At 45.0% G+C, this 27,112-nt stretch overlaps 1 protein-coding gene and 1 long non-coding RNA gene across 3 annotated transcripts; one reads left to right on the top strand and one right to left on the bottom strand.

Annotated features, from left to right (window-relative positions):
- Positions 1 to 3,242: 3,242 nt before the first annotated feature.
- On the top strand, positions 3,243 to 26,977 carry LOC106031621 (calpain-2 catalytic subunit). 2 transcript variants are annotated; one of them, XM_048057486.2, is made up of 21 exons: positions 3,586 to 4,110; positions 4,202 to 4,271; positions 10,267 to 10,385; positions 10,735 to 10,868; positions 11,105 to 11,273; positions 13,046 to 13,129; positions 14,742 to 14,827; positions 15,166 to 15,240; positions 15,424 to 15,584; positions 16,074 to 16,243; positions 17,189 to 17,200; positions 18,557 to 18,768; positions 19,384 to 19,420; positions 20,215 to 20,280; positions 20,536 to 20,593; positions 21,290 to 21,354; positions 22,506 to 22,574; positions 23,251 to 23,329; positions 23,875 to 23,991; positions 24,520 to 24,578; positions 26,326 to 26,977. In XM_048057486.2, the coding sequence occupies exons 1-21, from the start codon at positions 3,874 to 3,876 to the stop codon at positions 26,347 to 26,349; spliced, it is 2,103 nt and encodes a 700-aa protein (XP_047913443.1). In that variant the 5' UTR covers positions 3,586 to 3,873; the 3' UTR covers positions 26,350 to 26,977. The 2 variants fall into 2 exon arrangements, with proteins under 2 accessions (XP_066849796.1, XP_047913443.1); XM_066993695.1 differs by lacking the exons at positions 3,586 to 4,110; positions 4,202 to 4,271 and adding an exon at positions 3,243 to 3,270.
- On the bottom strand, positions 3,262 to 4,794 carry LOC136790353 (uncharacterized). Its single transcript, XR_010830120.1, has 2 exons — positions 4,342 to 4,794; positions 3,262 to 3,508 (listed from the first exon to the last, which is right to left on the bottom strand). It is a non-coding gene; the product is annotated as an uncharacterized lncRNA (long non-coding RNA).
- Positions 26,978 to 27,112: the final 135 nt, after the last annotated feature.

Consider the following 27,112-nt stretch of genomic DNA (forward strand, 5'->3'; position numbering starts at 1 on the left):
ATCAGAATGAAAAGTCGAATAAGAAAGGGCTGAAAAGGGTGGATTTTTTTCCAGAATGGATTTTTTTCCTGAAAAATAGACTCATTTGGAGTTACCCCCCTTTCTCTGATCATGGGGCAGAATACTTGTCTCATTCCTTCCCTGCACCAAATTCTTACTCTGATATTTCCTCTGTTTCTGTGGCCCAGAGACAAGCTTCCATTTTGCTGTGATTGCTGCAAGCCTTGGCAATGTTGTACATGGAAAAGCAAGGTGCTCTGGTATTTTAAAATTGCCATTTTTGTCAAGAATTCCTTGTTTCCCATGTATGGTTTTGGACATACAGATCATGCAGCATAACAAATATAACTCCAGTTGCCACTGGATGTGAGCGGGCACAGAAGGGATGAAACCTAGAGCATCACCATCACGCTAAAGTGTGATGTGATGCAAATATGATCAAATTTTAATCTTCAGAAATGGCAGTAAAATATGCCATAGGATTTTTCCTATTCTGTATCTCACATCTGGGAAGAGGCTGAGGACAATTATTTTCTCTGATGGAGGCTTGAAGCGGGTAGCCACCCAGCATGTCCACCACAAACCACTGTTCCCAGTAATCTGTAGGAGTGCATTTTAAATCCATTTCCAAGCTTGATTAGTAGCAGCATGACCTACATATGATACACAAGCACCATCTAGAGGATATAAAGAAGAAGAAAAGGTGATGACACAGTACAGTTGGCTTCTCTTAGCAACTAACACTTGTGCTATAGCAGGAGAAAGGTTTTAGGTTTTCCATGATTCAAAATTGCTGCTAGAGTGGTATTAACCCCGAGGGGAAATAGGAACCAGGAAAAAAAAAAAGATAGAAAGATTAAAAATATATATATATTCTAATGTGTTACTTCTGGGACTTACATATTTTTGTCTCTCTTCATGCTTTTCTTCTTCTCCCTTTATTGATAATAGCGAGAGGGTGAGATAAATAGGGAAGAACAGAATGAACCAGGAAAAGGCATCATCTTGGTTTCAAAGAAGAATCTGCAAATTACATTAAATCAAAACTGTTCCATATCTGTGGAAATCCTTAGAAGAAAATAACTGCCAATTCTCTAATGGTTCTAGACATTTTTACTGTAGTGCATTAGAGGGAAATGTCATAGCCCTCCTGCACTGCAGCACTCCGCTAAAGAGAATTAAAGCAGCTTAGCACTATTGTAGACCTTACACTGTGAAAAGGGATTAGCTTGACTTAAAGAGCTTGCATCCTTGTGTTCTGGATATATGGGCTCCTATGAATCATTTTACTCTGAAAATGGAGTGGCTATTAATAGGCAGAAACAGCCTAAACATTTATCTATAAGGTTATTCTTTTAGAGTCATTGCCCAAGGTATGAAGTTCCACAACACAGAGGGGCTGATCCAAGAGTGGAGTTACAGCCCTGTAGGGAGCTGGGAAGTGCATTTCACAAGATGACCCAGGCCTTGCCACCACCTCTTGCTCCCTTGGCTGGTGCTGCAGTCTTGCACTGATGAAGAAACCTCTGGCTCCAGAGGAGAAAGCAATTCTCTTTGTTGTGAAACATCACTGCTGCAAGCCTCCTCCTTTGGGACACCACCCTCATCCTACTGTGCTCCTGGGGGAGGAGAGCGGGAGCCCAGCAGGTGCATAGCCCCGTTTTCCCCTTCCCTGGACCATTGGCTGTATTTTCTCCTCCATCCTCACAATACCTGTATACTGTATAGGGCAGAGAGAGGAACAGGAGGGCAGGTGAGAAGAGGGAGGGAGGCTGTGAGGTGGAGCAGCACTAAACTGCTCACAATTGATGAATGAGGATGAGGACATAAGGAAGGAAGGGCATGCACATCCTGTCTGGGACTCCAGGCTGTGACTGGTAGCTGGATGCCCCTTGTCAGCTTCTGCAGCAACAGCCAAAATCACTTCACTTGGGAAATGAGAGTCAGTTTTGTTTTGTTTTTTTCTTTTTCTTTTGAAGTGCTGCATGTGTGCTGAGATCTTAAGGAAAAAGTCAAATTTCTTTTTCCTTCTAAAGTTGCTAGATGCTGGTGGGTAACTTCTTAGAGCTGCTATCTTGCCTAGGACTATTACAGTGGTCTAACATACAAGTGGAAATTACCCCTTTCTTTAAGGAAAACAGGTGTATTTTGGGGGTATATAGAACACGAAAGGACTGACTCAAGTAGTGCTCAAAAACACTTCCCTTTCCCTAACTGTAGACTCACATAACCACGCCTGCTGCTAGGCTGGGAGCAGTTGACTTGTCAACATAGCTTGTTGCTGAGGGCTTAGTGGGTAGGCTGCTCAGTTGGCTATTTAGACAGTCAGCTTCCCATATAGTGAGTGAAATTCTGCAATACACCAACATGTCCTTGTCTGTCATCAAACCACCTGGGATAGTACAGTCCCTGAATGCTTGGGGCCACCCTAACAAGCCTTGATGGCTAATGTCCTTCTTCTCTGTACCGTCTCAGGGACCTCTCCCACTGCCTCCTGGTTGAGGTCTTGCTGGCTCAGTTTCCTTCTGCCTTTGCTTCCTTCTGTTCTCCTCTCTTTGGTTCTGTCTTAGCCCCTGTCCCACTGCAGAGATTCTAAGAAAACTCTGGTAACTGACCACACAGAGAGGGCATGTAAGTTTCTTGTACACACTTGATCTTCTTAATCATTTTCCAAGCAAAGGCATTGGGCATGCTGTCAGCAGACCCTAGAGTGGTCTGTGAATGTCACCTATGGGGTGCAGAGTAGATGACTAAGAAAAAGAACCATTATGTGACAAATCTTAACCTAACTGAGACTTCTGCATCTACTGGAAACTGGCCAGAGGAGTTCACAAACCAAAACTGGTTTTGTAGGCCAGTGAAAACCACTGCTTTAAACTGACTTTAGTTTGCTTTTGCTGTGGCTCTGGAAAAATCAGAGGTCTGATCTGTGGTAGCTGTACAGATTTGAGCCACTGTGTGGAGCCAAACAAATGCCTTTTGAGCAGCACTATGGTTACTGGATCCCTCGCACTAGGATGCAACTGGCTCGTTGGTTAAATTATAAGGTGGTAAGTTGCTATTGTCTGTTTTTTTTCCGGATTAAGTAAGTGGCCTTCTTGCTTATGAAATAACTAGCAGTGCTTCGATCAAGTTACTGAAGTCCAAAGCCACCAAGCAAGTGGACAGAAAGTGGCATCAAGGAAGCCTGTCTCATCAATGAAGAAAAACAACCGATTTGCAGTTTTCAAGGAACAACTCCCACCACATCTCAGCACATGGTACAGCCAGGTATTTTATGATTCTTTACACATTTTTCAATCAACAGGATTAATTTTAATCCACTAGAATGGCTCTGAACAGTTCTTTAGTGCATACAGGTCTCAGGACGTGCTACACCACATGCCATGCCTGTCCTTCGGAGGCAGACAGCCGCCGGGTGCAGGTGGTGGGTGCAGCTACCAAGTGCTATTAGCCTCGCCACCACTGCCTGGGGAGTGCTCTCCGGCTCTTAAGACGTGAGTCAGACCTGAAATATGAAACAAACAGTTTGAACTCTCCCTCGGAGGAATGCAGTGTTATGCTGGTGCCAGCAGCAGCATTTACAGGCAGCAGCGCGCACCTGAGCTGAAGCCCCCCTCGCAGAGCCCCAGCTGCGCGTGGTTCAGGCTGCACGAAGGGCTGTGGGCGGACGAGCACTGGCAGCGACAGGAAAACCTGCTGCGCTTACTGCCAGCACGGCAGACTGTAACTGATTGATGCTGCGTGCGATATTAGCGATTATCATTTACGTATCGCCAGAGCTTGGTTTGATTTCCACGCGCCCCCCCCCCCCCCCTCCCGTGACGCGAGGTGACGGCCTGGGCCCGGCCCGGGGCGGGGCAGGCCGGGGCGATGGCGGGCATGGCGGAGGCGCTGGCGAAGGAGCGGGCGGCGGCGCTGGGCGCGGGGCGACACGGCCACGCCGTCCCCTACCTGGGCCAGCGCTTCGGGGAGCTGCGGCAGGAGTGCCTGCAGGCGGGGCGCCTCTTCCACGACCCCTCCTTCCCCGCCGGCCCCGCCGCGCTCGGGTACAACGAGCTGGGGCCCAGCTCCTACAAGACGCGGGGCGTCGAGTGGCGCAGACCCACGGTAGGTGCCGGCCCCGGGTGGGTGCCTCCCGGTGGTTCCCCCCCCCCCGGTGCCGCGGGTGCAGTGATGCCGGGCTTGCTGTCGTCCCCAGGAGCTGTGTGCCAGCCCGCAGTTCATAGCCGGCGGAGCCACGCGTACGGACATCTGCCAAGGGGCCCTAGGTAAGGTTGGGGGGAACGCAGAAATCCGAGTTTTCCGCCCGAGTGCTGCCTACGTCTTCCTGCACCCTACCGGATTTCTTCACGTCGGATTCGAGCAGGAGTGCTGCAGAGCGGTTTTCCGGTGCTTCTCTGATTGCTGCCGGCCCTTGGCTGGTGCTCCGCAGCTCAGCGTCTTGTTCTTGCTGTTGAAGCGGCATTTCTGCTGGCAGCACGCTGCTGAGGAGAGCAGCTGTGCCTGTAGCGTGGCGCTTCTTTGCCCAGCGAGAGAGCGTGCTGCGGGGCAGGCAGCAGCCCTGCAAACCCGGCAAGTCGCAGAATGCGGACAAGAAATCACAAGAAGGGATTCCCTGCTGCTTGCCAGCTCTCAGGGACAACAAAACTGGGCTGTTTGGGGAGAAACGGGCGTGCATGCCCAGCCCCACCTGCAAGCTCTCTGCTTTTGCCGTGCATGCTACTGAGTTTGTGCGGCAGCGTTTTATTTATATGAAAGCAGCATTTATTACAGGGAGAGCTTTCAGGATTCTGGATTCGACTGATAGTGCAGTTGAGGAAAGCTCTTGGTCTCTGTGTGAGGAAACGTGAGTAATATGTTCCGTTCATTGTGCTTTCTCAGTGCGAGTGGCAAAAGAATGAAGTTGGCGGGTCTGTCTGTTTGCTTTTCATCAGCATAAAGTTAGGTATGTTGTGGCTGGTTAGTTTTGTGTCCTAGTCCTAGTTCTTGCTGCAGCTATTTGTGTTTTATTGTACAAAACTAGGATAGGGAACCTTATTTCTAATGTTTCATGCTCGTGTTTTCTTTCAGAAGTTATTTGGGTTGGTACTTTAACAGTAAGATCCAATTTGTATAAAAAGCACTGAGACTTAAAGAAACCCTTATGTTGTCAATTCAATTCTCCTCATACCCCAGTATCACCAGTTGCATGGATGAGGCTCCGTTGTGTGTCTCAGGTCCTTAGCGTGTCACTGGCATTCCTATGTCAGAAAAGCAAGCTATGAGCTTTCTGTCAGCCTCCTTCATGTGTTCTTTTTCTGCTTGGTAACACGATGACTGCTTTGGCATAATACATGTTCAGGTGCATAACACACATGCCAGATACCTGTCCTCTATTTTTGTTGTGAAACTTTACAGCTAAGTTACTGTTCAACTTGAAATTGTAGTCTATTGTCATTCCATTTCAACAGCTAGCATTTTGCAGAGATGAGCATTTCCAAAGGCACTTAGTTGCTTTCTGCCTTCTGCAGGCTTCCAGCTTTTCTATTCCAATGCTGTCAAGCGGCAGTACTGCGGGGGGGGGGGGGGGGGGGAAGTAACTTAGTTTTCAAATTGTGGAGTTGCTGTTGCTAATGCTGAGCCTTGCTGTAAGTTGAAGAAAGCATTTGTTGCCATAGTTTGCCAGTCAGACGTTTTCATGAGGTTGTATTGTACCACCGAAGAACATGAACTGAGTCACAGCTTGTATTCCTTTACCTCCTGAAATAATATTTGAATAGGGTATTAGTGTTCGTGTGTGTTTTCCTGTTTTCAGTGTGACTAACTATTGCTGTGACTCACCTCACTATCTTCATATGAATCTAGGCAGAGGAGTTGTCTTCTGTGTCAGCCGTTGATTAAAAATCAGGTGCTATTGATCTTTCCTCTGCATAGCCATCAAGTTACTAAGACCTTGTGCCGAATCTGTGCTTTTTCACGCAGTGAGACTAACAACTGTCCCATGCAAATGCATTTTTTTTGCCACTGCTTCACTCGACAATCACATTTATACTGAGACATTTGCTAGAACTTCGTGTGTTGACACTGATGTCCCATCATGTTTTGGGATATTCCGGAGGACATTGTACTGGAAGACTTCAGGTGCTCTTAGAAACCCATACTTGGTGTTATTATGCTTCTTTTTTCATAGAAAACTTTTGTAGTCTATTTATCACCCGGAAGGCTTGACCACAAAGCAACAGACCTGTGCTCACAGGGAGTTCTACAGCTGTTGCTAAGCCATTCGGAGCATCTGAGAGTATTGAAGGGTCAGATCAGGTGTCCAAAGCACATGTGCCCATCCCTGCTGTGACAGGCTTCTTGGCACAGGCCATGTAACCAAACAGTTTTATCAGTGAGCGGAGGTCATAAATTTTTTTTTTTACCCAAGAGCCTTTGGTCTATGGGCCAGATGCAGCCGACAGATTTGTTTCATTGGTTTTGATGGGTGCTGGATGATGCTCTGACTCAGAAAAGGCATCCTGGATTGCTAACGCAGAGCAATAAGCTCATTACTTTCACTAGACACCGAAGTTCTTCCCCTTCAGCTTTGGGTTATCCTTTATTCTGTTCTTGAATGTTGATTTTTATAAGAAGCTCTTTAAGACAGTTTTGGAATCAGTTTTGCAGTATCAGGTCTGAAGTCAATTATGGTATTTGGCCAAGAACGGCTGCAAATGGGATTGGTGACTCATTACAGCAGAGGGAAGAAGCCAAAGTCACTGCAGAGAGGAAGCTTATTCACCCTTAACCCTGTTCTTTGGAGGGGATGTCACCATGGTATCACAACACTGGGGCGTACAGAGCACAGTATCTCTTAGTTGCTGTTAGACACAGATGTCTCCTCCTTCAATACAAACATGTGGAAAAGATAGTACATTCAGTAGGATGAATTTAGAAAATTATATGCATGTTTTTCCAACACTGGGAACCACTGTACTGCTAGTGTGTTGCCACAGCCTATTGTTTCTAACCAGACAGCTTCCTAGAGTCCCAGGGCGTTAATATAAATACATTCAGCCATTGATGTAGTTGCTAAGCTATAGTATGAGTGTTTTAAAATATTTTTTTTGAGGATGGATGAATGTACGTTTTTCCTTTGACCCCTTGCATGGGGTCCATGGCACCCCTTTGACTCTTTCGTGGGCTACCCTCCCATTGCTCCCTCCAGATGCTTTACTGGGAAGCTTTGCCTCTCGTAGCTCTCCAGAATCGCCTGTTTCAAACCAAACACTTTGTGGCTATGTATGCTTGCTTTGCCATAGCATTTTTTTGTTAACATTGTTTATAGCTGGAGATTAGGTAAATAAATAGGTGAATGTATAGAAATAAGAAATAAAATATTGACAGCAGCACACAGGAAGCAAGCAAGGAAAAAAAATCCTACTTCTCATTAATATAAATAAACTCACAAACTGATAATATTCCCATTTTGATAACTTTGTTCTGCCTGTTTTACTGTGCATTTACACACATTCTCTGTGGTTAGCCTAGCCTGGCTGACAACCCTTTCGAGTACTCCATATGCAGGACCTGTCTGCTAGTTGCCTCTTGGACTTTACTTCTCTAAGGAAAGCCACTGTCAAGAGCCATACGGAAGTACCAGCTCTCATTGCTAGGACTACTTGGTAAAGACCCTACTCAGGCTTGTTTACTGGAGGCTAAAACTCTATGTGCTCTCACAAAATCTGTCCTCATTCAGGCTTTGAATTATCAGGTCTGCTTTTAGTGATGTCTGTTCAGAAAGGCAGAGCTTATGTCCTGACTGCTGAGCACTTTTACATGTGGAAACCAGGGGGTGGTGAGTCTTCTTATACATACTCTATCTGCCTTTTAACCTCAAGAAGCTACTTCCCAAAGTTGTCCAGGATAAGATCTATGGTTGTCTGACTCCAGATCCCTGTTACCAACCAGTATAAAGCTCAACAGAGAGGCTTTACAACAAAATGCCGTTTTCTTCTCTTCTGTCTGTCTTGATGGGACAGCTAGAAAGTAAAGAAAATTCTTCCTAAATTGTGCTTAAGGGCTTAGAAGTCCTCCGTGATTTTTCTGAGATTAGTAACACCAATGTCAGATGCTTTGGAAGCCTCTTGTAGCGGCCAGGTTTGCCTGGCTGAGCAAAGCTCTGCAGTATGGGAAACTCAGGTTTATGCTACAGGTTGAGCAACTGGGAGGAAAGACACCCCCAGCAGGAGGAGCAGCAGCATCTTTGTTCTGCTGTGTAGATATACTCTGGATGCTGCTTATAAAGTTTAGGACTGTCAGCTCAGATAAAGATATGTCTAGCTCCTATATACAGTCCTGCTGATAAACTTTAATCCAGGGACTTGTAACTCTGAGACTGGTAGGTTATTTGGCAGCAGTGCTGAGGTGAGACCAGTTAACCTATCAATTTGTGTTTGTTTTTTTTTTTTTTTTTGATGTGTTTCACGAATGTTCCTAGTGTCCAGGGTGCTTTGAGATTGCCTGTTTGTTAGAAATTAAATGTTGCACTGAGGCTTGCTGACTTTCCCCAGGTATGAATGTGTGTTCCTGCTTGAGGGGCAGCAGCACAAATGAGAGGATGAAGATCCCAGTTCTCTTTCTTCTTTTAGGATTATGTTAGTCTTAAAAACACCCTAATTTGTAGCTGTTCCTGCAGCGCTTTGCTGTGCTTAGGCTGCTGGTCTGGTGTACGTGTATATATGTACATCCAACCCCTTCTCCCACTGCCCACAGTGTCTCTGGTGTATAACATTTCTACTGTAAGTCCATAATAACCCGCTGTTCTCTTGTGGTAACCTCCTTTAACTCAGTAAGCCAACAGAAGGACTTTTTTGTCTGAGTTAATGAATTGACTTGTTGTGCAGTGAGTGCCAGTGGGATGAAAAAAATGTTAAGGAGGAAGGGGAGGAGACAATAAGGTATTAATTCAGAGGTGGTAAGGTGTTCATACAGAGGTGGTAAGGAATTAATTCAGTTCAGCCACGCAAGAGCTCCACAGTGCCAGGGTTGTTCTCTGGCAGCAAGTTGTCTCTAGGACTCTGTTTCTGTACAAGTGCTGAAGTTCACAATCTGTTTCGGAGATTTAATAAAACAGGGATCCTTGGTACCGAACAGGTCTCTGGGCATCGTCTCCCAGGTGCTTACTGTGTTGCCAGGTTTGTTTGAAAACACCTTTGTCGAAACAAACAAAACCCAGCAATCCTTCACTTTGTGTGGGCAGGCCGTGCACGGGAGAGCACGGGCCTGGGCTGCAGTTGAAGTCCCGTTCCCTTTTGATCCAAGAGTGTGCTTGCAGAGCCCTGTAACATCCTCCTCTGTAAGAACTGCCATGAAGGGTCACTACTAAGGCCCTCGTGCAGCTGCAGGAAAGAGGGTCATGCCCATGGCTGAACTGAAAGGTAGCCGCTTTGTTAAAATAACGTTTGTTTCTGAAAATAATTACAGAAAAACAGAGGTAATGTTTATACAGTTGCAGTCTCCTGCTCCGTAAGAGATGGTGTGGAAAAGTACTGTCCAGGCAACCGGGACCCTGGGGTTCTGGCCTGCGGGCTTGGTGTATGTTGGCTCCATCCCAAGAAGGACGAAGAGGTGTGTAAGACTGGCAAACAGTGCCTGCCTTCAGAGCTCTCCTGATTCTCTGGTGGCCAGCGCCAGAGTTGGATGTTGGACTAGACGAAGAGGTCTCTAGCAAGAGCCTCCAGAGGTGTATAAAATCAAAGGAGCTCCTGTTTGGTAGGAGGCTGGCAAGGAGCTCATCCCTAGGGTAGACTTCTAGATGGCAAGTGAATAAGCATTTATGAAGCATGGAGGACGGAAAAGAAAGCAGCCTATGCTTGAGAAAACACTGGTCTTTTGAGGAAAAAACTGTACCTCAGAGTACCTGTGTGTGCCCACAGTCCCTGCTCTTCGCCTTTTTAGCATGCTGCTTCCTAACCTGCAGGTACTCTGTTGAATATTAAATCTTCTTTTGAATAGTCCCAGCATGGGTGCTGATTGCCTGTTTGTTTGTTTGTTTTGGTCTTGATGAAATACCACATTTGCCTGGAAATGGCATGTATTTGTGTACGTACTGTTTCAGAGGTAAACTGATGGAAGAGATCGTCTCATCACGGCTGCAGCGATTCATCTTCTGAGTGGTGATCAATCACCTCAGCAGTCATGGTGATCCTCATGCTAGTTAAAATGATCAATCCCTATGCAGTACGTAAGTTAGAGAATAATTTTGAATAATGAGTTGTCGATTCTGTTTTTTTCTTACAGGGGACTGCTGGCTCTTGGCAGCTATTGCCTCTCTCACCCTGAATGAGGAAATTCTGGCCCGTGTTGTTCCCAACGACCAAAGCTTCCAGGATGAATATGCAGGAATCTTCCACTTCCAGGTATGAAGAAAATGGGGTCTTGCCTTCCCCCAGGTGCTGCTGGCTAGGAACCTGTGTGGTTGGCCAGGTCTGTTTGTGGGGCACCTCTTGCAACATGTTAAGGAATGTTGAAAAGACAGGCTGAAAAACAGAGAAACCCTAGGAGAGCGACAATGGTGGAAGGAAAAAGGCCACTGATCAAAGAGCCAGGGGAGCAGAATCTCTCTCTGGGGTCTGTCCTCTATTGCAGATCCAGCTTTTAGGACATGTACAGCATTGGCAAAATTACTGCCAGGAGGCTTGCTTTTCCTCTAGGAAAGTGGTGTTGGTGGACATGGGACAGTGACAAGGTGTCTGCGCTCTCTTCCAGTTCTGGCAGTACGGGGAGTGGGTGGATGTTGTGGTGGATGACCGGCTGCCCACCAAGAACGGGGAGCTGCTCTTCGTGCACTCAGCAGAGGGCAGTGAGTTCTGGAGCGCACTGCTGGAGAAAGCCTATGCCAAGTGAGTAAGGGCCAGGGTGGACATCTTCGGGCAAGGGAGGCTGCTGTGCTCTGCTCGAGAACTCCTCGTGCCTCTATTTCACCATAGCATCTGCCACTGTGCAGATACTACGCATTTGTAGCTGCCACGGTGCTGCTGGAAGCAGAAATGCTGTGACAGTTCGCACAACTGAATGCCTGTCTCCAAGAGAAAAGGAGAATAGAGAACCTGATGTGTGTGCATGTGTTTTCATGCAGGCTGAACGGATCGTATGAGGCTCTCTCTGGTGGCACCACCACTGAAGGCTTTGAGGACTTCACTGGTGGAATTGCAGAATGGTATGAGCTGCAGAAGGCACCACCCAACCTCTTCAAAATCATTCAGAAAGCACTGGAGAAAGGCTCTCTCCTGGGCTGCTCCATCGATGTGAGTTAGTGTGCTTACTGCTGGACGCTTGGCTGCTGTATGAGTGGTTGGCTGGAAGGTGGACCTGCGCTCCATCTGCAGGAGGTGCACAGAGGATGTTTTTCTCCTCTGCCTCTTGAAGACCAGTTCTCTGCTCACCCTTATGCCTGGAGAATTTGACCCATTGTGCATGACACAGGTCAAAGGTTGAACAGAGAATAGGTTGAATCATAGATTTCATTAGTTCATTTGTAAAAGCTCATTGCCTCACTTGTTGTTCTTCCTTGAGACCGAAAGTTACTGCTGTTTCATAGGTTCATGGTGAAGAACCATATGGGTAACTCATTAGGGATCCTGATCGAAGTCTTTGTTCTCAAGAAAGACTGTTGGCAGCAGGTTATCACAGGCTAAGTGGCTTTGGACAGAAAGCTGCTGCTAATGGTTCCTCCAGTTGTGCTCAGATGTAGCAACCTCAGCTCACAGCCTGTTTGTTGCACGGATTGTGCCAAAAGGTTCCAAAAAAACAACCTGGGGTATGTTCTCCAAGCAGGGAGGCTAGGGCTGTTGCCAGCCACTTGAAGGCTTGATCAGAAAACATGTTGCCAAAATCTGAATCTGCACTATAACAGGAGCTTTGGCTATGCCTACAGCAATTGAGCATCACTTTTAGCGTCAGTGAGATGAATTTGAGTATTGTTATGGTAACCAACATGCTCAAAGGAGTTTAGATCTTAGTTATGGCTAAAGGGAAGGTAAACTGTTGACAAGAACTCCATTCATAATGCAAACTCAGGTGTTTCTTCCTGGTTTTTATGTTAAATCCGAGTCATAAGAGAGGAAAACTTCACAGCAGGACAAGCACTTTGTTAATGTCAGCATGTGACTTTACAGGACTTTACAGGCCTGTTTTGCTAGTCTACATTTATACAAGAATCTGACATCTGGATTTTTGCCCCAGAATGGTACAAATCTCTCGCTGGGGGTGGCAGGAAGTAAACATATTCCTTTGTGGGTGATGGCTGACACTTTACATATTGCAAACTGATTATTGGTGACTTTAGTCTTTGAAAAATCCTCTAAAATCTCTTCTTGTCTGTCAGAGAAACACAAGTTAAGCTCTGTGGATCAATAATAGGGCAGGAATTGGCAGCAGGAATCCTGTCTGCTAGATCCCACCCTCTTTTTTATTTTTTTAAGCATCAAGCTTGTTTAAGCATTAAGCTATGCTTGTTTAAAGATCATACATTTTCTGAAAAGGTAGAAGGAGAATTGCAAACGTTTAATAGAGGTTGAAGTGGCTTTAGAGCAGGATATCAAGCAGTCACTTTCTAGCAAGAAGCGATTTTCTCTGCAGTTTTTATAGGCCAGACTGCACAATTATTGCAATAGTCACAAAAAGGAGAGACAGTGATGTGCCTTCAGGTATGAGTGGCATTCAAAGTGCAGCCTTCTCCCTTGTCACTGTGTGTGGCAGGCCCTAGGATGCTGGGGAAGGGAAGGGGAGCTTCCCACCCCACTGTGGAGCTGAAGGAGGTGTTTTGACCTAGAAACAAAGCACTGGGGCTTACTGGATCTGGGTGTGATCCCTGGTGACACCTTGGCAGCCTCAGACTGGTTATCCCCTGTGTTCCTTCTGGTCCCTTGAAAACACTCTGGATTGCTCTCATTGCTCCTGTGCAGCAGCCAAACCACCCCTGCCACATCCCAGTGAGATGAAAGCTCCTGTAGAGGCTGGAGTTTCACCTCATTGAGTCCCCCGGCACCAGGCATGCTGAGTTTCTTTGCTCTTCCAGATCACCAGTGCGGCCGAAACGGAGGCAGTCACATCCCAGAAGCTGGTGAAGGGACACGCGTACTCTGTCACCGGGGCAGAAGAGGTAGGTGCTCTGCCCTGACAGGGTCAAACGCAGCAAGCCCTCAGCATAGTCCTCCCTGGGCTGTAGCAGCAACAGATTTGCCTTCAAAGACACAAATTCTTCAGTCTAACGCTTTTTGCACAACCAGGTTTTTGAGTCTCTTTCTGAAGAAATACGGAGTTAATCTGTGTGTTTTGGAAAAACACAAACTTGACTTCTTGGAGTCTTCGACCAAAAAAATAATATATGTGTATTATATAAAATAATATATACACACTCACACACACACATATATATATTATAATGTAATACATATATGTGTATATATTCCCTGCTGATTCCTAGTAAGCAGGGAGGTGGGAAGCTGTCTGCAGAGGGCACACTACCCTCTGGTGGCAATGTGGTCCTCAACAAGTCTTTGTAGTGGGCAGCCTTAAATATACAGCAAGGTGTGTGAGACAGGTGCCAAGCAAAAAAAAAAAAAAAAATCAATTATTTTTGTCCCTTAAATAATAGCGAGCAGTGTCTTTCAGCAGAGCACAGTGTTTGAAAGGCAGGTACCTATCCAAGAGTAGGTGACTGGTGAAGTTAAGGTGAGCAAAACCAGAAGAAAGCAGACAGGTCATGGCTTCCTTCATATGTGTAAAGGACTTTTGGTCACCTCAGTCATTATTTGCGAAGTCGCTGAAACAGAGTGAGATGCGGTTAGTCAGCAGCCACGATGCTGCGTGGGGGTGACCAGTGTTAGCAGGCAGGTTGGTGTGCTTGTACTAGGTCCTCCTCTCACAGCAGCAGCAGTGAAGAGGGAATTTGGCCTTAATTCACAAATGGACGTGACTTATGCAAGCTTTTCCTTTGGAGATATTTGCAGGCTTTGTAAGGAGACTTCATCTTGGACACTGGAGCCCCATCCCTGGACTTCTGTGCTCTGCCTATTCTCTGCTGTTTGCTTTGCTTCAAGCTCTAGCAGTGCCCCAGCTCCTGCCTCCAGTTGGTGCTGTGTGTTCCCAAAAATAATGGCTGTTCCTATTGAAACTCCTAAAGCTTTGTTTGGCCCGGGCTCTGTGTGCACAGCGATCAGCAGATAACACGCCAGGGCCTCTTCAAAGAGCAAGAAGGTACTGCTGCACTGCGGGTCGCATGAGTGGTCAGAGGGCTTGTGGCTGGTGGCACCAGGGCCACGCTGAGTACCCTGTCCCTTGTAATTGATCAGTTCAGGTCGGGGGGGGAACATTTCAACGTGAGCGGGCAGTTTATAGAAAGACAATGATTATTGAGAAATATCCCCTTGCACGTGCTTTCTGCCAGTCTTGTAGTAGCTTTACTTGACCTCTGCTTGAAATCCTCTAAGAGGTATTTCCTTAGCAGCACAAAATGGATATTTTGGTTGACTTGAGCTTTGATTTGTGCATGCCGTAAACCTTCTCTGGACATGCTTGGGTGCTCATTCAAAATCAGTTTGACTCAGGACTTAGGTCTGTGGACTAGCTGAGTGTGTGCTTGTGTATATACGTTGTCATGTGTAGCACTGAAATATTTACTCTGCCATGTCCTTTAACTCCTGTTAGAAAGATGGAGGGGAGCACAGTGCTGAGTCCCTGGGTAACTCTACATACATTTCTGATCCCCTCAGGTGAACTTCAGAGGAAGTGTCCAAAGGCTGATCAGAATCCGAAATCCCTGGGGGGAAGTGGAGTGGACTGGGAAATGGAATGACAAGTGAGTCAGAGGTTTGCGTGTTGCCTATCAGTGTTGGCTGCAGGGATATGAATCTGTTCCTGCTGGTTGTGATGATCACTTTGAGCTATTTAAAAGAAGCATCCCACCACTGTATCTCCCACCAGTCCAGCACCCTCTGTGCAAACGCCTGCTTTTGTGCTAGCTGCAGTGATTTGGTTGGTGATTCCTGCAAGCGTTTGTGTAGTTTCTGCTTCTTTAACAGCCCAGATTCAGTGGTGAACTTCTGAAAACTTGAGGATATGTAATTGTTGTGCCAGATCAGCTACATTAGGATTTATCCTTTACTAATCTATAGCTAATGTGGGTTTGTCTTTCAGCTGCCCAAACTGGAGTGGCGTTGACCCGGAGGTGCGGGAGCGTCTGACGAGGAGACACGAAGATGGGGAGTTTTGGTAAGTAAGCCTTTTTCCCCACACATAGTACCTTCTCCCACCACACTCTCCAAAATGAGTGAGCAAATTCATCCAAAATCTTAGTGCTAAATTGCAGCAGGAGAGGGGGAAGATGGACAAGGTGGCTGGCTGGAAAAACTGTCCATGCTAAGGAGATGCTCTCTTTGGCATTGCCTCCCACAGGATGGCGTTCAACGACTTCTTGAGGCATTACTCCCGCCTGGAGATCTGCAATTTGACTCCAGATACCCTGGCAAGTGACAGGTACAAGAAGTGGAGCCTGCTGAAGCTGGATGGGAACTGGAGGCGAGGAGCTACTGCAGGGGGCTGCAGGAATTACCCGAGTAAGAATGTGGTGTCACTGCTCTCCTGGAGAAATGCTTGCTCACCTGCTTGTTCTTGCTCTGGGAGCTTCAGTCTCCGGGTGGTTGTTCTCCCAGTGCAAAGGGCTGGGTTAAAGCCATGGTCCTGGTGAAGCAGTGAGAGACCTTTCTGGATCTGACCTGGTGCTGACTTTGTGGCATGGTCAGCCCTGCATGCCTGACATATCCCTCCCGGCCTGTTGCTGCAAATTCCTGTCCTTCGTGTTCACTGGTTTGGGGCGTAGTGTGGATGTGGCTGTGAGGTAGTGGGGACTGATGTCCAAAAAGTGTAAGTTCATGGAAGACATAGCTCCCTGATAAGGGTCTAGCTGTGGTTGCAAGGCTTGGGAGGAGAGTGTTTGTCAGAGCTTGATTTGGAAGCCAGAGCTGCATCTGTCCTAGCTGACATCTTTGAAGGCAGCCGTGCTGATAAACAAGGCTCTGAGCAGTTTGCATAAATCCACTTCCCAGACACTTTCTGGACGAATCCACAGTATTTAATCAAGCTGGAGGAAGAAGATGAGGATCCTGATGATCCTGAGAGGGGCTGCACTTTCCTCATTGGCCTGATTCAGAAGCATCGGAGGAAGCAGAGGAAGATGGGAGAGGACATGCACACTATCGGCTTTGCAATTTATGAGGCAAGTAAGGTACACGGGGAGGAAAAGGAAAAAAAACCTGGGCTTTTCACCCAAACGCAGCAGGGCTGAGTCAGACACCAGCAGACACGAGGAAAATTCCACTTAGATGTTTAGAAAATTAACCTCCACCAAAATACTGGTCAAGCACAGGGACAGGAACCCAGAGAGCGTGGAATTTGTGTTCTTGGAGATATTCAAATCTAGCCTGGCCAAGGTCCAGCCCCATCCAACATCAGTATTGGCCTTGATTTGAGTAGGGGTTTGAACCAGATGACACAGAGACCCCCTCCCACCTATTATTCTGTGCTTCTACATGGAGGAGCAGAAGAATTATTTTTAAAATAAAATTTAAAAAAAACACCTGTAAAGTACAGAAATACAGTTTGAGCTTCATTTGTCAGGCTGTGGTAAAGAGAGGCTGAAGAAGAGCAGTTGTAATAGGGATGTGATGCTCGCTGGGACACCTACACAGGTTGGGAAGTGTGTACCCAACAGCAGAACCAGCTAAAACACCTGCAGAACTGTTTCTGCTGAATAAAGGTTCAGGGGTGTGTCTGTGGTAGCTCCTTAACCAGGACATTTTGTTCAGAAGTACAAAGCAGCACTTACCTGCCACTGGAAGTAGGAATAATGGTCTTGCCTGGGGGTTTGCTCTGTAGCTGTAGGTGATATATGTAATTGCTTGCTTTCTCGGTATCCCAGTTTAGGAAAAGGTTTTCCAAAGTATCTGGTACCCAGAGGCAAATAAGGTTTAATGCAGAAATAGGTTCCCTGGTCCTGTAAGGAAGCAGAAAACTGCAAGGAAACACGGGCTCAGTACTCACCTTCACTCTCAAGCTCTTTTTTTTTTTCTTGTTTGGATGTAGCTGGTAACCAGCAATGAAAAGCAGTAGCCCTGGAGCTGCTGTTCAATGCACAAATAACACCATTCCTTTCTCCTTGCAGGTGCCCCCAGAGGTACGTAGTGTGCATTGGCGTTCAAGGTGTGGAGTTGGGGCTGAATGACTTGTGGGAAGAAACAGTTAAGAGGATCCTCCTTCACTGAAGGACCATATTGGCTATGCAGAGCCTAAAATTAGTGGCCTTTTATTCTGGTGGTGGGCTTGAGCCCATGTTGCATTTTCAAAATGTCCTGGGTTGAGGTAAGAGCTCTCTGTACGGCAGAAACTCACAAAAGCTGCTCTTTTGTGGGTTTTCTCACAATCCAGACCCACACTTGTTCCTGGTTTCAACAGAGTTCACGCCTGACACAAAATTAATGTTCCACAGAGGTGTTTATTCTCATTTCCCTAAGCACTGTCTTTCTTTTCTTCTCTCAGGTTGTACCTTCAGGTGGTTAATAGCATGCCCCAGAGATCAGAGAGGGGTGGTATAGCTGTGCAATACGAGGCAGGGCTGTAGACACCTCTGGGTCATTGCTCCTCAAAAGAATGAATGAGGTTGAGCAAAATGGCAGGGTGACCTCAGGACATGGCTTGCTGCACCTGCGTGGGTGCACACAAATCCCTCTTGAGGCACAGGAACAGCATGTGGCATAAGTGGCTGTTATGTAAAACATGGTTTCACCAGAAAGGAAATGCTGTGCTTTTGGAATGCTTTACCAATATTCTGTCAGCCCCTCAACTCTTAACATAGTGGTTCAAAAACCCGATTTGCATTTAAAAAAAAAAAAAGACTTGAACTACACTACAGTCCCTTAAGTCTCCTCTCCCAACATCACCACAAACAGGTCTGAGGGGTTTTGCATTCTTAAAAATCTGGGCAGAGGGGAAGGGGAGGTTTCTGAGCAGTGCGCATTGCTAGTGTTTACTTCTAGATCTGAGACAGCCAGACATTAAAACCCTGCGTATTCTGCATGTCACACTCCAAATACACTTTTATAATATGCAACATTTATTTTATTCTCCGAGCCCTGCATAACTGGGCTCTCTGCCAGAAGGCAGCCTGACTTTGCAAGTGGAGCAGAGCTGCAGTACCCTGGTGGCACCAGCTCTGGGGCTCGCAGAGACATCAGCCATAAGACATCCAGCCTTCAAGATGTGCTATGGAAGAGTTTGCCAAATGTCTTCACAATCTGCAAAATAAAAGCATGGCCTGAATATCTTAGTGAGATGATCAATGAGATAGATAGTTTGCACCCACAGCTCAGGAGTGTTGTGGTGTGAGACACCTGCTCTCTTCCTCTTTTCTCTTTCATTTTGGAGGAATGGACATCTTTCTTTTCAGACCTAGCTGTCATCTCTATTTTATTTGTCATTTATAAATGCAAATACATGCAAACAGTGTGTTTTCTGGTTTTTTGCTTTTCATAAGTTTTCTGGCCAGACGAATATTCATCTGAGCAAAAACTTTTTCCTGACAAACAAAGCAAGAGAAAAATCCAATACCTTTATCAACCTCCGAGAAGTGCTGAACCGGTTCAAGCTCCCTGCAGGAGAATATATTGTTGTGCCATCTACCTTCGAACCCAACAAAAATGGAGACTTCTGCCTCCGAGTCTTCTCTGAAAAAAATGCGAACTCAAAGTACGTAGCTTTTTACTTCGGATTATTTACTAGGAATGGGATGAATTGTTATTTTTTTATGGTAATTCTTGTCTGGGCAGATGCGTTTAGTCATTGGACTGTAGCCAGCTGGGTCCCAGAGCACAGGTTACAAACAAAAAAGCCCCAGGGAGAGGGAGCAACACATGTGCTTTCTGTTGTTCGTGAGCACACTGACCACAAGAAACAGCTTGCACCTTTGAAATCATGCTGGAAAAAAATTCAAATGAATTGCTCAGTCAGATGCTATCTTTGATAACGCTAAACTGGGTTTCAGTAGGGCTGGTTGAAAGCACACCTTTAGCTGAAGATGTGTCTTATCCTATAGAGCATGTGGGCTGAGGCCCTGGGAAGGGGTATGGGGTCTTCCATAGCAACTTCCCAGCAAGCACTAATCTTTCTACTATTCTATAATCTATCCTTGCATATTTTCCATAGCAGTGAAAAAAATGGGATGCCAGCTGTGTGTCTGTGGTTCATCACTCCAGCTTTGGACATGCATTGTTACTACCATAATTAAAAGAGTTTAAATATTGAAGCAAAGGTATCAGAAAAGTGACTTTTTTGTTTTTAATATCAGTTTCTTTATCTTTCTAGGGTTATAGATGATGAAATTGAGGCCAATTTTGAAGAGGTATATCTTAAATATTTTAAATTGAGATACCTTCGCCATAAATAAATGGGTTTGGACTGTCTTGTTCCCTGCATGGCCCAGTCAGGTGACATTTTTTTGCAGGCATTTTCAAGAACTGTTATCCCACTTTGGAAACAAATCTTTGGATATGCGTAGTTCAATGTCCAAAAAAGAGAGACATAAGCAATAATGGAAACAAATGTTGTCCCTTTTCTGTGATGGTGAACTTGGACCTTCCAGGTGCCCAGGATCAGGTGCTGTCTGCAAACGTAACTGAAGCCATGGAAAATTCCCTTTGCTCTCAGGAACCTGGAAGCACAGGCCTTTAGCCATAGGTGTGCTTTTGCATGGGATTTTGTTTCCATGAATAAGAATTGGATCACTGTTTTTTCAGTCTTGCCAGGGCTGAGAATGTCTTGCCTTGTAATGTGTCTCTGTATGTCTATAGGATTTCTTTTTTTAATGAGAGCTTAAATTTTGCAATCTTTTCTTAAAACGAGGACAGCTAGTCCAACAGTAGTAGCAGCAACAGTAAAGTTCTGTAGTTGGTTGTAATTTTAATTTTTTTTTAGTGAAAGCCACTGCAAAAGTTCTTAGTTCCTGCAGTGTTTGCAACACCAGCATTCTGAAGAACCCCTAAAAAAAAATAATGATTAAAATCAAAGTAAAAGCACTCCATACCTTCAACTTTGCCATTTAAATTGTGTTTTATTGGGGGCAAGGAAATGTGTCAAGTCCTTCTCAGGCAGAAAAGTTCCTCCTTTCCATATTCTGCGTTTGTCTCTCTCTTCTAGACTGAGATCAGTGAAGATGACATTGAACCTAGCTTCAAAAAGCTTTTTGGACAGCTAGCAGGAAGTGTGAGTATTTTGTTATGTCTTAACTGGGGGCACAGCTGAGTGGGTAAGATGAACAGCTCTCAGCCACTTCAGGGCCAGTGGGGTCCAAACTGTCCAATGCACGTGGTGCAGGTGGGTTTCGTGGGAGGTAAAGGTAGACCCACATTACTGACAGAAACTCCAAGAGATGCTAATCTCAACCACCAAACCCAAAGATGTAGGATGCTTATGACATGGTGTCCACAGCTCCTAGTGAAGGCTTCTTCTTTTCCACAGGATGCGGAGATCTCTGCCTTCGAGCTGCGCAGTATCTTGAATAAAATCATGGCTAAACGTAAGTACCTTGCTCCAACAGTGACTTCAGCTGGACACCAGTAGGTCCCTGCTGTGGCCATGAGAGCACCACGTGAGCAGAGATTGTCTATATGGCCAAGGCCACACGTTCCGCTCCTTCAGGGGGTTGCAGAGAAATTTGGACTGTGCCTGAGCTGTTTCACAGGTTGTGCGCTTCAGTGAGGTGTGTTTGGAGACTTAGTGCATATGGGTGCCTTTTATCCCAGTGCCTGCTACAGGGAATTGACTGCCAGCAAGAGGGACTGATTAAGTGATGGGACTTGGTAGGTCAAGCTGGATGGTTGGACTTGAGGATCTTGAAGGTCTTTTCCTACCTAGATGATTCTGTGATTAGAGCTTGATAGTAATCAAGGGATGCTATTGCTGGTACTTGGTATTGAATCATCCAGGACTCAAATCAGACATGAAACATTGCATGATAAGTTGGTACTCGGGCTACCAGCCAAACCAGCTGGTGCCATCTCTACGTCCTTGCAGAATCCTGCTGTGAGAGCACTGTGGGGTGATGGCCACAAGGGCACCTCTTGCTGCTAGTGCCTCAGTGACTGTAGTTAGCATCCCAATTTGTGTAGTTGCAGAGTCCGTCTATGCCTCTGCATAAAGGGTGAAAAAAAAGAGAAGAAAGAAGAAACAATATTAAGAAACAATAATCCTGTCTCTTGCTCTTTCTTTACAGGCCAAGATATTAAATCTGATGGCTTTAGTATCGAGACATGCAAAATAATGGTGGACATGTTAGATGTATCCTTTAAGGCTGTTCCTAGATGCAATTTTTCTGCCTGAAGTAGGTGAGCTGCTGCCTTTGCAGCAGCAGGTCCATACTAATATATCGGTGCCTCCTGAGGCAGCAAAGCTATTTTTGCCCTGGTTCCCCTAAATAAAAATGGTAGCCCTTATTTTAGCTGCTGACCATGGTAAGCGAATCCTTTTGGGTGGTGGAAAAGTCCATTTCCAGACAGGGCCATCTGCTTTAAAGTATTCCCAGCTGTTGCGTGTTATGGTTTATCTGGTGACAGAGTTTGTGCTGGGAGAAGGCACTGGCTTTCAGCGTGGTGCGAATAGCCTTGGCTGATAGAGTTTGAACATGCACTTAACTGCTTTTTTATCTGGCTGGGGTTAGTAAGGGCATTACAACATCAAAAGGACCTGGCAAATAGAAAATGAGGCAAACAAATACCAGGAGCCAGAGAGTATGCTGGCTTTTAGGAGCTTCTGCATCTAAGAATAAGTGCGAAAGTGTAGGATGAAAGTCTCAAGCCTAAGAATAGCTGTGTCTGGCTTCTCTGTACAGCGGGAGTTGAACTGTGTACTCAGGGAAAAAAGGGAAAATTACCAAAACGGATTGATGCCCTGCTACAATTTGGTGTAAAATACAGCATTCAGTAGGGACTCTTCAGTGGTTTTAGGGAGAGAATCAATGAGTGCCCAAGTTCTTTTGTTAGCTGTTTGTGCAAGAAATCTCAAAATAGAAGGCTTGATTGTGGCTTTTCCCATTTATAACCCAGACTTACAAGTCATGCACCTACAACTGCAGATGTTGACCAACTATGCAGAGCAAAATGGCATCATCTCTGCTGCTTTATATGTGTATTGAAGAGATAGAAAATTGCTGGAGGAGCAGGAAGGGCTTTTGAACTGATCATAGTTTAAATTAATCAGTCACCGTATTGGTTTAGAAAGACTAGAAGCCTTGGAGAACAGCTGTGTAGTTACAGGATAAGTTTGTTCAAACAAAGCATACAAACAAAAAATGTACACTTCAGAGAGGACTTGCATCCTTTTCTTAATTGCATTTTTTTTAAATTGTCATGTGTGTCCATGCAAATAAACCCAGCACAGAGAGGGAAAATCCTTTTCCTTCCTTCCAAAGAGATTACCTTGACTCAAACAAGAATGATGGGAGTGGAAAACTGGGACTGAAGGAGTTCCACACACTCTGGACAAAGATTCAGAAATATCAGGTAAGACAGCTTTTTGGGGCGAACATACAATAAAATGTGTAGGTGGTCGTAGATTGCTTTGTCTCGTACAATATATAGGTATTAGAGAGTTTAACTGTGAGTTTCTGTATGCTGCACCTTTGTATATGGTCACTGCAAACTGTGTTTTACTCAATCAAAGCGTCAGTAAATGTCTTTCAGTCTGAGAGAGATGAAGCCTCTCCCCTGCTAGTGATGTTAGTTTCTGAGGATCAGGGCAGAATGGAAAAGGAAACAAGAACAGCAGTTAAATGTATATAGTAAACCCAGAGTTATATAACTCCCACATCGGTCCTACTAATTGACCAAGTCAATTACCTAGCAAAACCAAAAGTGCAACCAAAAACTCCCCCCAAACAGAGTCCACCAAAACACAAGGCAGTAGGAAATAAAAATTAAGTTTTCTTGGGGTGTTTTGCTTGGCAGCCCGCTGTCTGCTTGAGGCCAGAAGTTGGGTGGCAGTCACAGCTCCCAAGGCAGGGACGCTGTTGGGCAGGTTCAGAACTCACCTCCCACCATCCATCGTGTGTCCTCAGTCCCCAAGGTTTTAGCCCTCAGTGCCCATGGCTATGTCCGCTTTGCCTTCAGTCTTCTGACTAAAGCCAAAACACACTCTGAATTGTTGACAACATTTGACTTTGCATTTTGTGTCCTGCAGAAAATTTACAGGGAAATTGATGTGGATAAATCCGGTACCATGAATTCGTATGAGATGAGGAGAGCACTGGAAGCAGCAGGTATTTGTATTCGTAGAATGGATCGGGTTGGAGGGGACCTTAAAGATCGTGTTGCTATGATCCATACAACCATATTGCTATCTCTTTTCAGGGTTTACATCAGTTTCAAGCTGAGTTGACAGATGCTCGCTGGTCTCATATCACTTATGAGCTGAAAAATCTTGTGTTCTCAGACCTGAAAGGCCTCCGTTTAGTCTAGATGCTTAGCTAGGGATACTGTGACCTAGGGAGTGGAAGTGGCTAGTCCAAGGGGTGATGCTCACAGAGCTAGAAGAGTCAGTTTGCTACTGCAAATGGGGGAGCACACACCAGAGGAAGAGCAAACATGACACGGTCACAGTTCATATTGCTCCAAGTGCAGAAGAGGTTGTTGGCAGTTTCCAAAATGGAGTAGATACTCTTCAGAATTAGAGAGTTTAACCCAGAGTAGCTCACTGAATTTCTGGCAGTGTATAAATGTTTGTTTGTTTGTTTGTTTGTTTGTTTGTTTTTCCCCTGGTTTTCATTTGTTTGTTTTGTTTCAAATCCTTGTCATTGTATTTTAGGGTTCAAGTTGAACTGCCAGTTGCATCAAATCATCGTGGCTCGTTTTGCTGACGAAGATCTCATCATTGACTTTGATAACTTTGTCCGGTGTTTGATTCGGCTGGAAACCTTGTTCAGTGCGTACAGGTTTAATAACTAAACAGATTTCTGCTGCTTTGCATTTTCAAGTCCAGGCTATTTTATGCAGAAAGTTTTGTACTGGAACCAAGGCAGCTTCAAAGCTGAGATACAAATCCTGCAGCCCATCCCACATGCTACTTCTAGAACCAGGCATCAGTATTTTAGGCCAGGCTGCAGAATCAGGGCCAGTCTTCCATGCACACAACTAAATGCTGATTTAAAAATATAAATATGCTTCTTAATAGCTTTATGTTGACAAATAGTGTTAATATTACAGACTGAACCATGAAAAACATTCAGTCTCCTTTTCTGCCTGTTTGGCAGGTAGTTCACGTACACTGTCTTGCAGTTACAATACTTCTGTCTGAAGTGAGGTGACTTCATAGTGGCCCTTTCTGGCTTGGGTTGTAGACTGTTGTCATAAACTTGTAATCTGGGAAAAAATTCCTCACAGGGAAGAGAAAATCTTTCCAGTTATTGTTCCTGTATTCATTCTTGTCTGTCATCTCTCTCTACTACCACAGAAATGTTTAGAAAATTGGATACTGAGAAAACTGGAACAATAGAATTGAACCTCGTGACTGTAAGTTCATTTAGCTCTAAAATGTTCTCTTATTTTTGGGGTGGGTGGTGGGGATTAACAGCAGAGACTGTTCTGCTCTATTCTGACTAGTTACGGTTGGTTATGTGTTCACATGTATGACGGATTTATATAGCTTGTGTATTTATGAGCAGCTTGAAGAAAGATTAGCCTTTTTTAAACCGTACCTACATCACATCGTATTCAGGATGGGTTATTTTAACCAGAAGTCACTCGTGATTTACTGGAAGTAACGTTGGCTGAAACGTATGCACGTCTCTTCTCTGCCTTTTCTGTTAGTAACACAGTAAAAATGTAGGCATGGTAGTGACTCATGGTATTGACCACATAAGCTTTCTTCACCATGTGTGACCTGCAGAGGACTGTGCTAGGAGAAAACTACCCTCCTGCATGTGTTTGACTTGCTTATTACCTGAACCTAACTTATTTCTGGACCTAAATGAGGAACGTGCCCATCATTCCAAAATTCCTCTGCCTTAACTGAGATATATAATCAAATCATTCAGGCAATATCCTAAAATTACTCCTGTGATAATATTTATTTGGTCAGCTTGGCTGAACAGGGTTCTTCTAGTGCTTAGGCATGAAAAAAAAGTGTGAGGCCCCCTGGAACTGAGGTTGGGCGATATGGGAGGACTACAGAGATTCTGTTTGCCATTGTAGGGAGAAAATTTGTGTGGCCAAAGTTCAAATAGTTGAAGCTGGCCAGTACTATGGGGGTCAATAAAAAGGGTGGGTTTTAAATATGTTAACTGCAAAAGGAGGACCAGAGATAACATCAGTTTGTTACTTGATGAGGACGGTCACCTCACAAGTAGGACACAGACAAAGCAGAGAAGTTTAATGCCTTCTCTGCTTCTGTTGTCTTCAACACCGATGATAGACTGTGGGACCCCTGAGCAAGAGGACTATGTGGTAATGATAAAACTCCCAACCAACCCCAAACTTGTGCAAGATTTTGCTGCTTCAGCTGGATGCATATGAGTTTGTGTCATTGGTCACAGCCAACATGGGTTCACTAGGGGAAGCTCCTATTTAACGAACTTAATTTCCTTTTATGGCAAGGTCACCCATCTTGGTTGACCAAGAGAAGCCAGTTGTGATCTTTTTGGATTTCAGCAAAGCTTTTGATACCATTTTTCACAGTCTCCTTCTGGACAAAATGTCTAGCATACAGCTAGATGAACACATACCTAATACAACAGGTGAACAAGTGGCTGATGTGATGGGTTGGGCTCAAAACATTATAGTAAATGGGGTTACACTGGGCTGGTAGCCCGTCACTAGTGGGGTTCTGTGGGACTAGAGAAGAGGAGACCTCATCATGGCTGACAGCTTCTTCAGGAGGGCGAGCAGAAGGGCAGGCACTCTTAATGATGACAGCATGAAGCTATGGCAGGGGAGGCTCAGGCTGAGTGTTATGAAAAGGTTCTTCACTGAAAGGGTAGTCGGGCACTGGACCAGGCTCTCCAGGGAACCTGCCAGAGTTCAAGAAGTGTTTGGACAACGCTTTCAAGCATATGGTTTGCTTTTTTGGGAGGTCCTTTGTGGAGCCAGGAGTTGGACTTGATGAGCTCTGTGGGTCCCATCCAATTCAGGCTATTCTATGATTCTCTAACTTAAGACTTTCCTCATTATTCTAAAGGTGGAAACATGCATACTTGCTACAGTTTTTTTGTTTTTTTTTTTTTAACTCACCTTAACTTCATGTCATTTTCCTCTCTCATAGTGGCTGTGCTTCACTGTCATTTGAGCTACTGCCATCAGCCCAAGATGCTTCAAAAAGATCAGGTGGAGGTAATCAAGCAACATACAACATAAAAACAGTAATATCCTAAAGTGAATGTGCCTTAACTTACAAATAGGAGTTTTGCATATCATTAGAAAGAAGAAAGAGGGCTAGTGCAACAGCAGAAGAATCTGCAACCTCATTTTATAGGCTTAACAGTCTTTATTTGCTACTATATATCCTCTGTACAGCTTTAATTCAGTATAAATTCTCAGTGTACCTTTTGAAAATATTGCTTTGCTAATATCTTTATATTTAAAATGTTTTACATGAATTCTGGAAGAAAGCTCAGACTAATGGGCTGGTTGAGTAAGTGCTTTTTGCATAGCAGCACCACAAGGTCCCACCTATCTGAAGTTAGAAAACGGATGGTGTTGTATTATCTCAGCACACAGATAGTTGGACAAGGTCTAGGTCCCCTGTGTGTTTTCTGTTAAGGTCTAGCATTATTTGGGTTATTCTTTGAAGGCTTTGACTAACAAGTACACACTTTAACAAACTGAAGACAAGTCTTTGCATCCTGACCCTTTATGTCCCTGTAGCAGGAGGCTGTTGGCAACCAGACTCTTGCACGATAAAGCATGTGCTCTCAGGTTTTGAGTTCCTGTATCTTATTTATCTTCCTCTGAAATACAAGAAAGTACTTAAATAAAAAAGATAACAGTGGAAATAAGGTTTGCAAGACTGTTATTCCTTCTGAAAAATAAGCGTTTTCCTTAGAGAGAGG

This window comes from Anser cygnoides, chromosome 3 (genome assembly GCF_040182565.1).
Source record: "Anser cygnoides isolate HZ-2024a breed goose chromosome 3, Taihu_goose_T2T_genome, whole genome shotgun sequence".
NCBI classification, from domain to species: Eukaryota; Metazoa; Chordata; class Aves; order Anseriformes; family Anatidae; genus Anser; species Anser cygnoides.

What these genes read in the sequence shown, in the direction of transcription:
- LOC106031621 (XM_048057486.2), top strand. Translation starts at nt 3,874, where the DNA reads ATGGCGGGCATGGCGGAGGCGCTGGCGAAGGAGCGGGCGGCGGCGCTG. An exon ending in TCGAGTGGCGCAGACCCACG is followed by an intron (nt 4,111 to 4,201) that starts GTAGGTGCCGGC and finishes TGTCGTCCCCAG; the next exon opens with GAGCTGTGTGCCAGCCCGCA. An exon ending in CATCTGCCAAGGGGCCCTAG is followed by an intron (nt 4,272 to 10,266) that starts GTAAGGTTGGGG and finishes TTTTTCTTACAG; the next exon opens with GGGACTGCTGGCTCTTGGCA.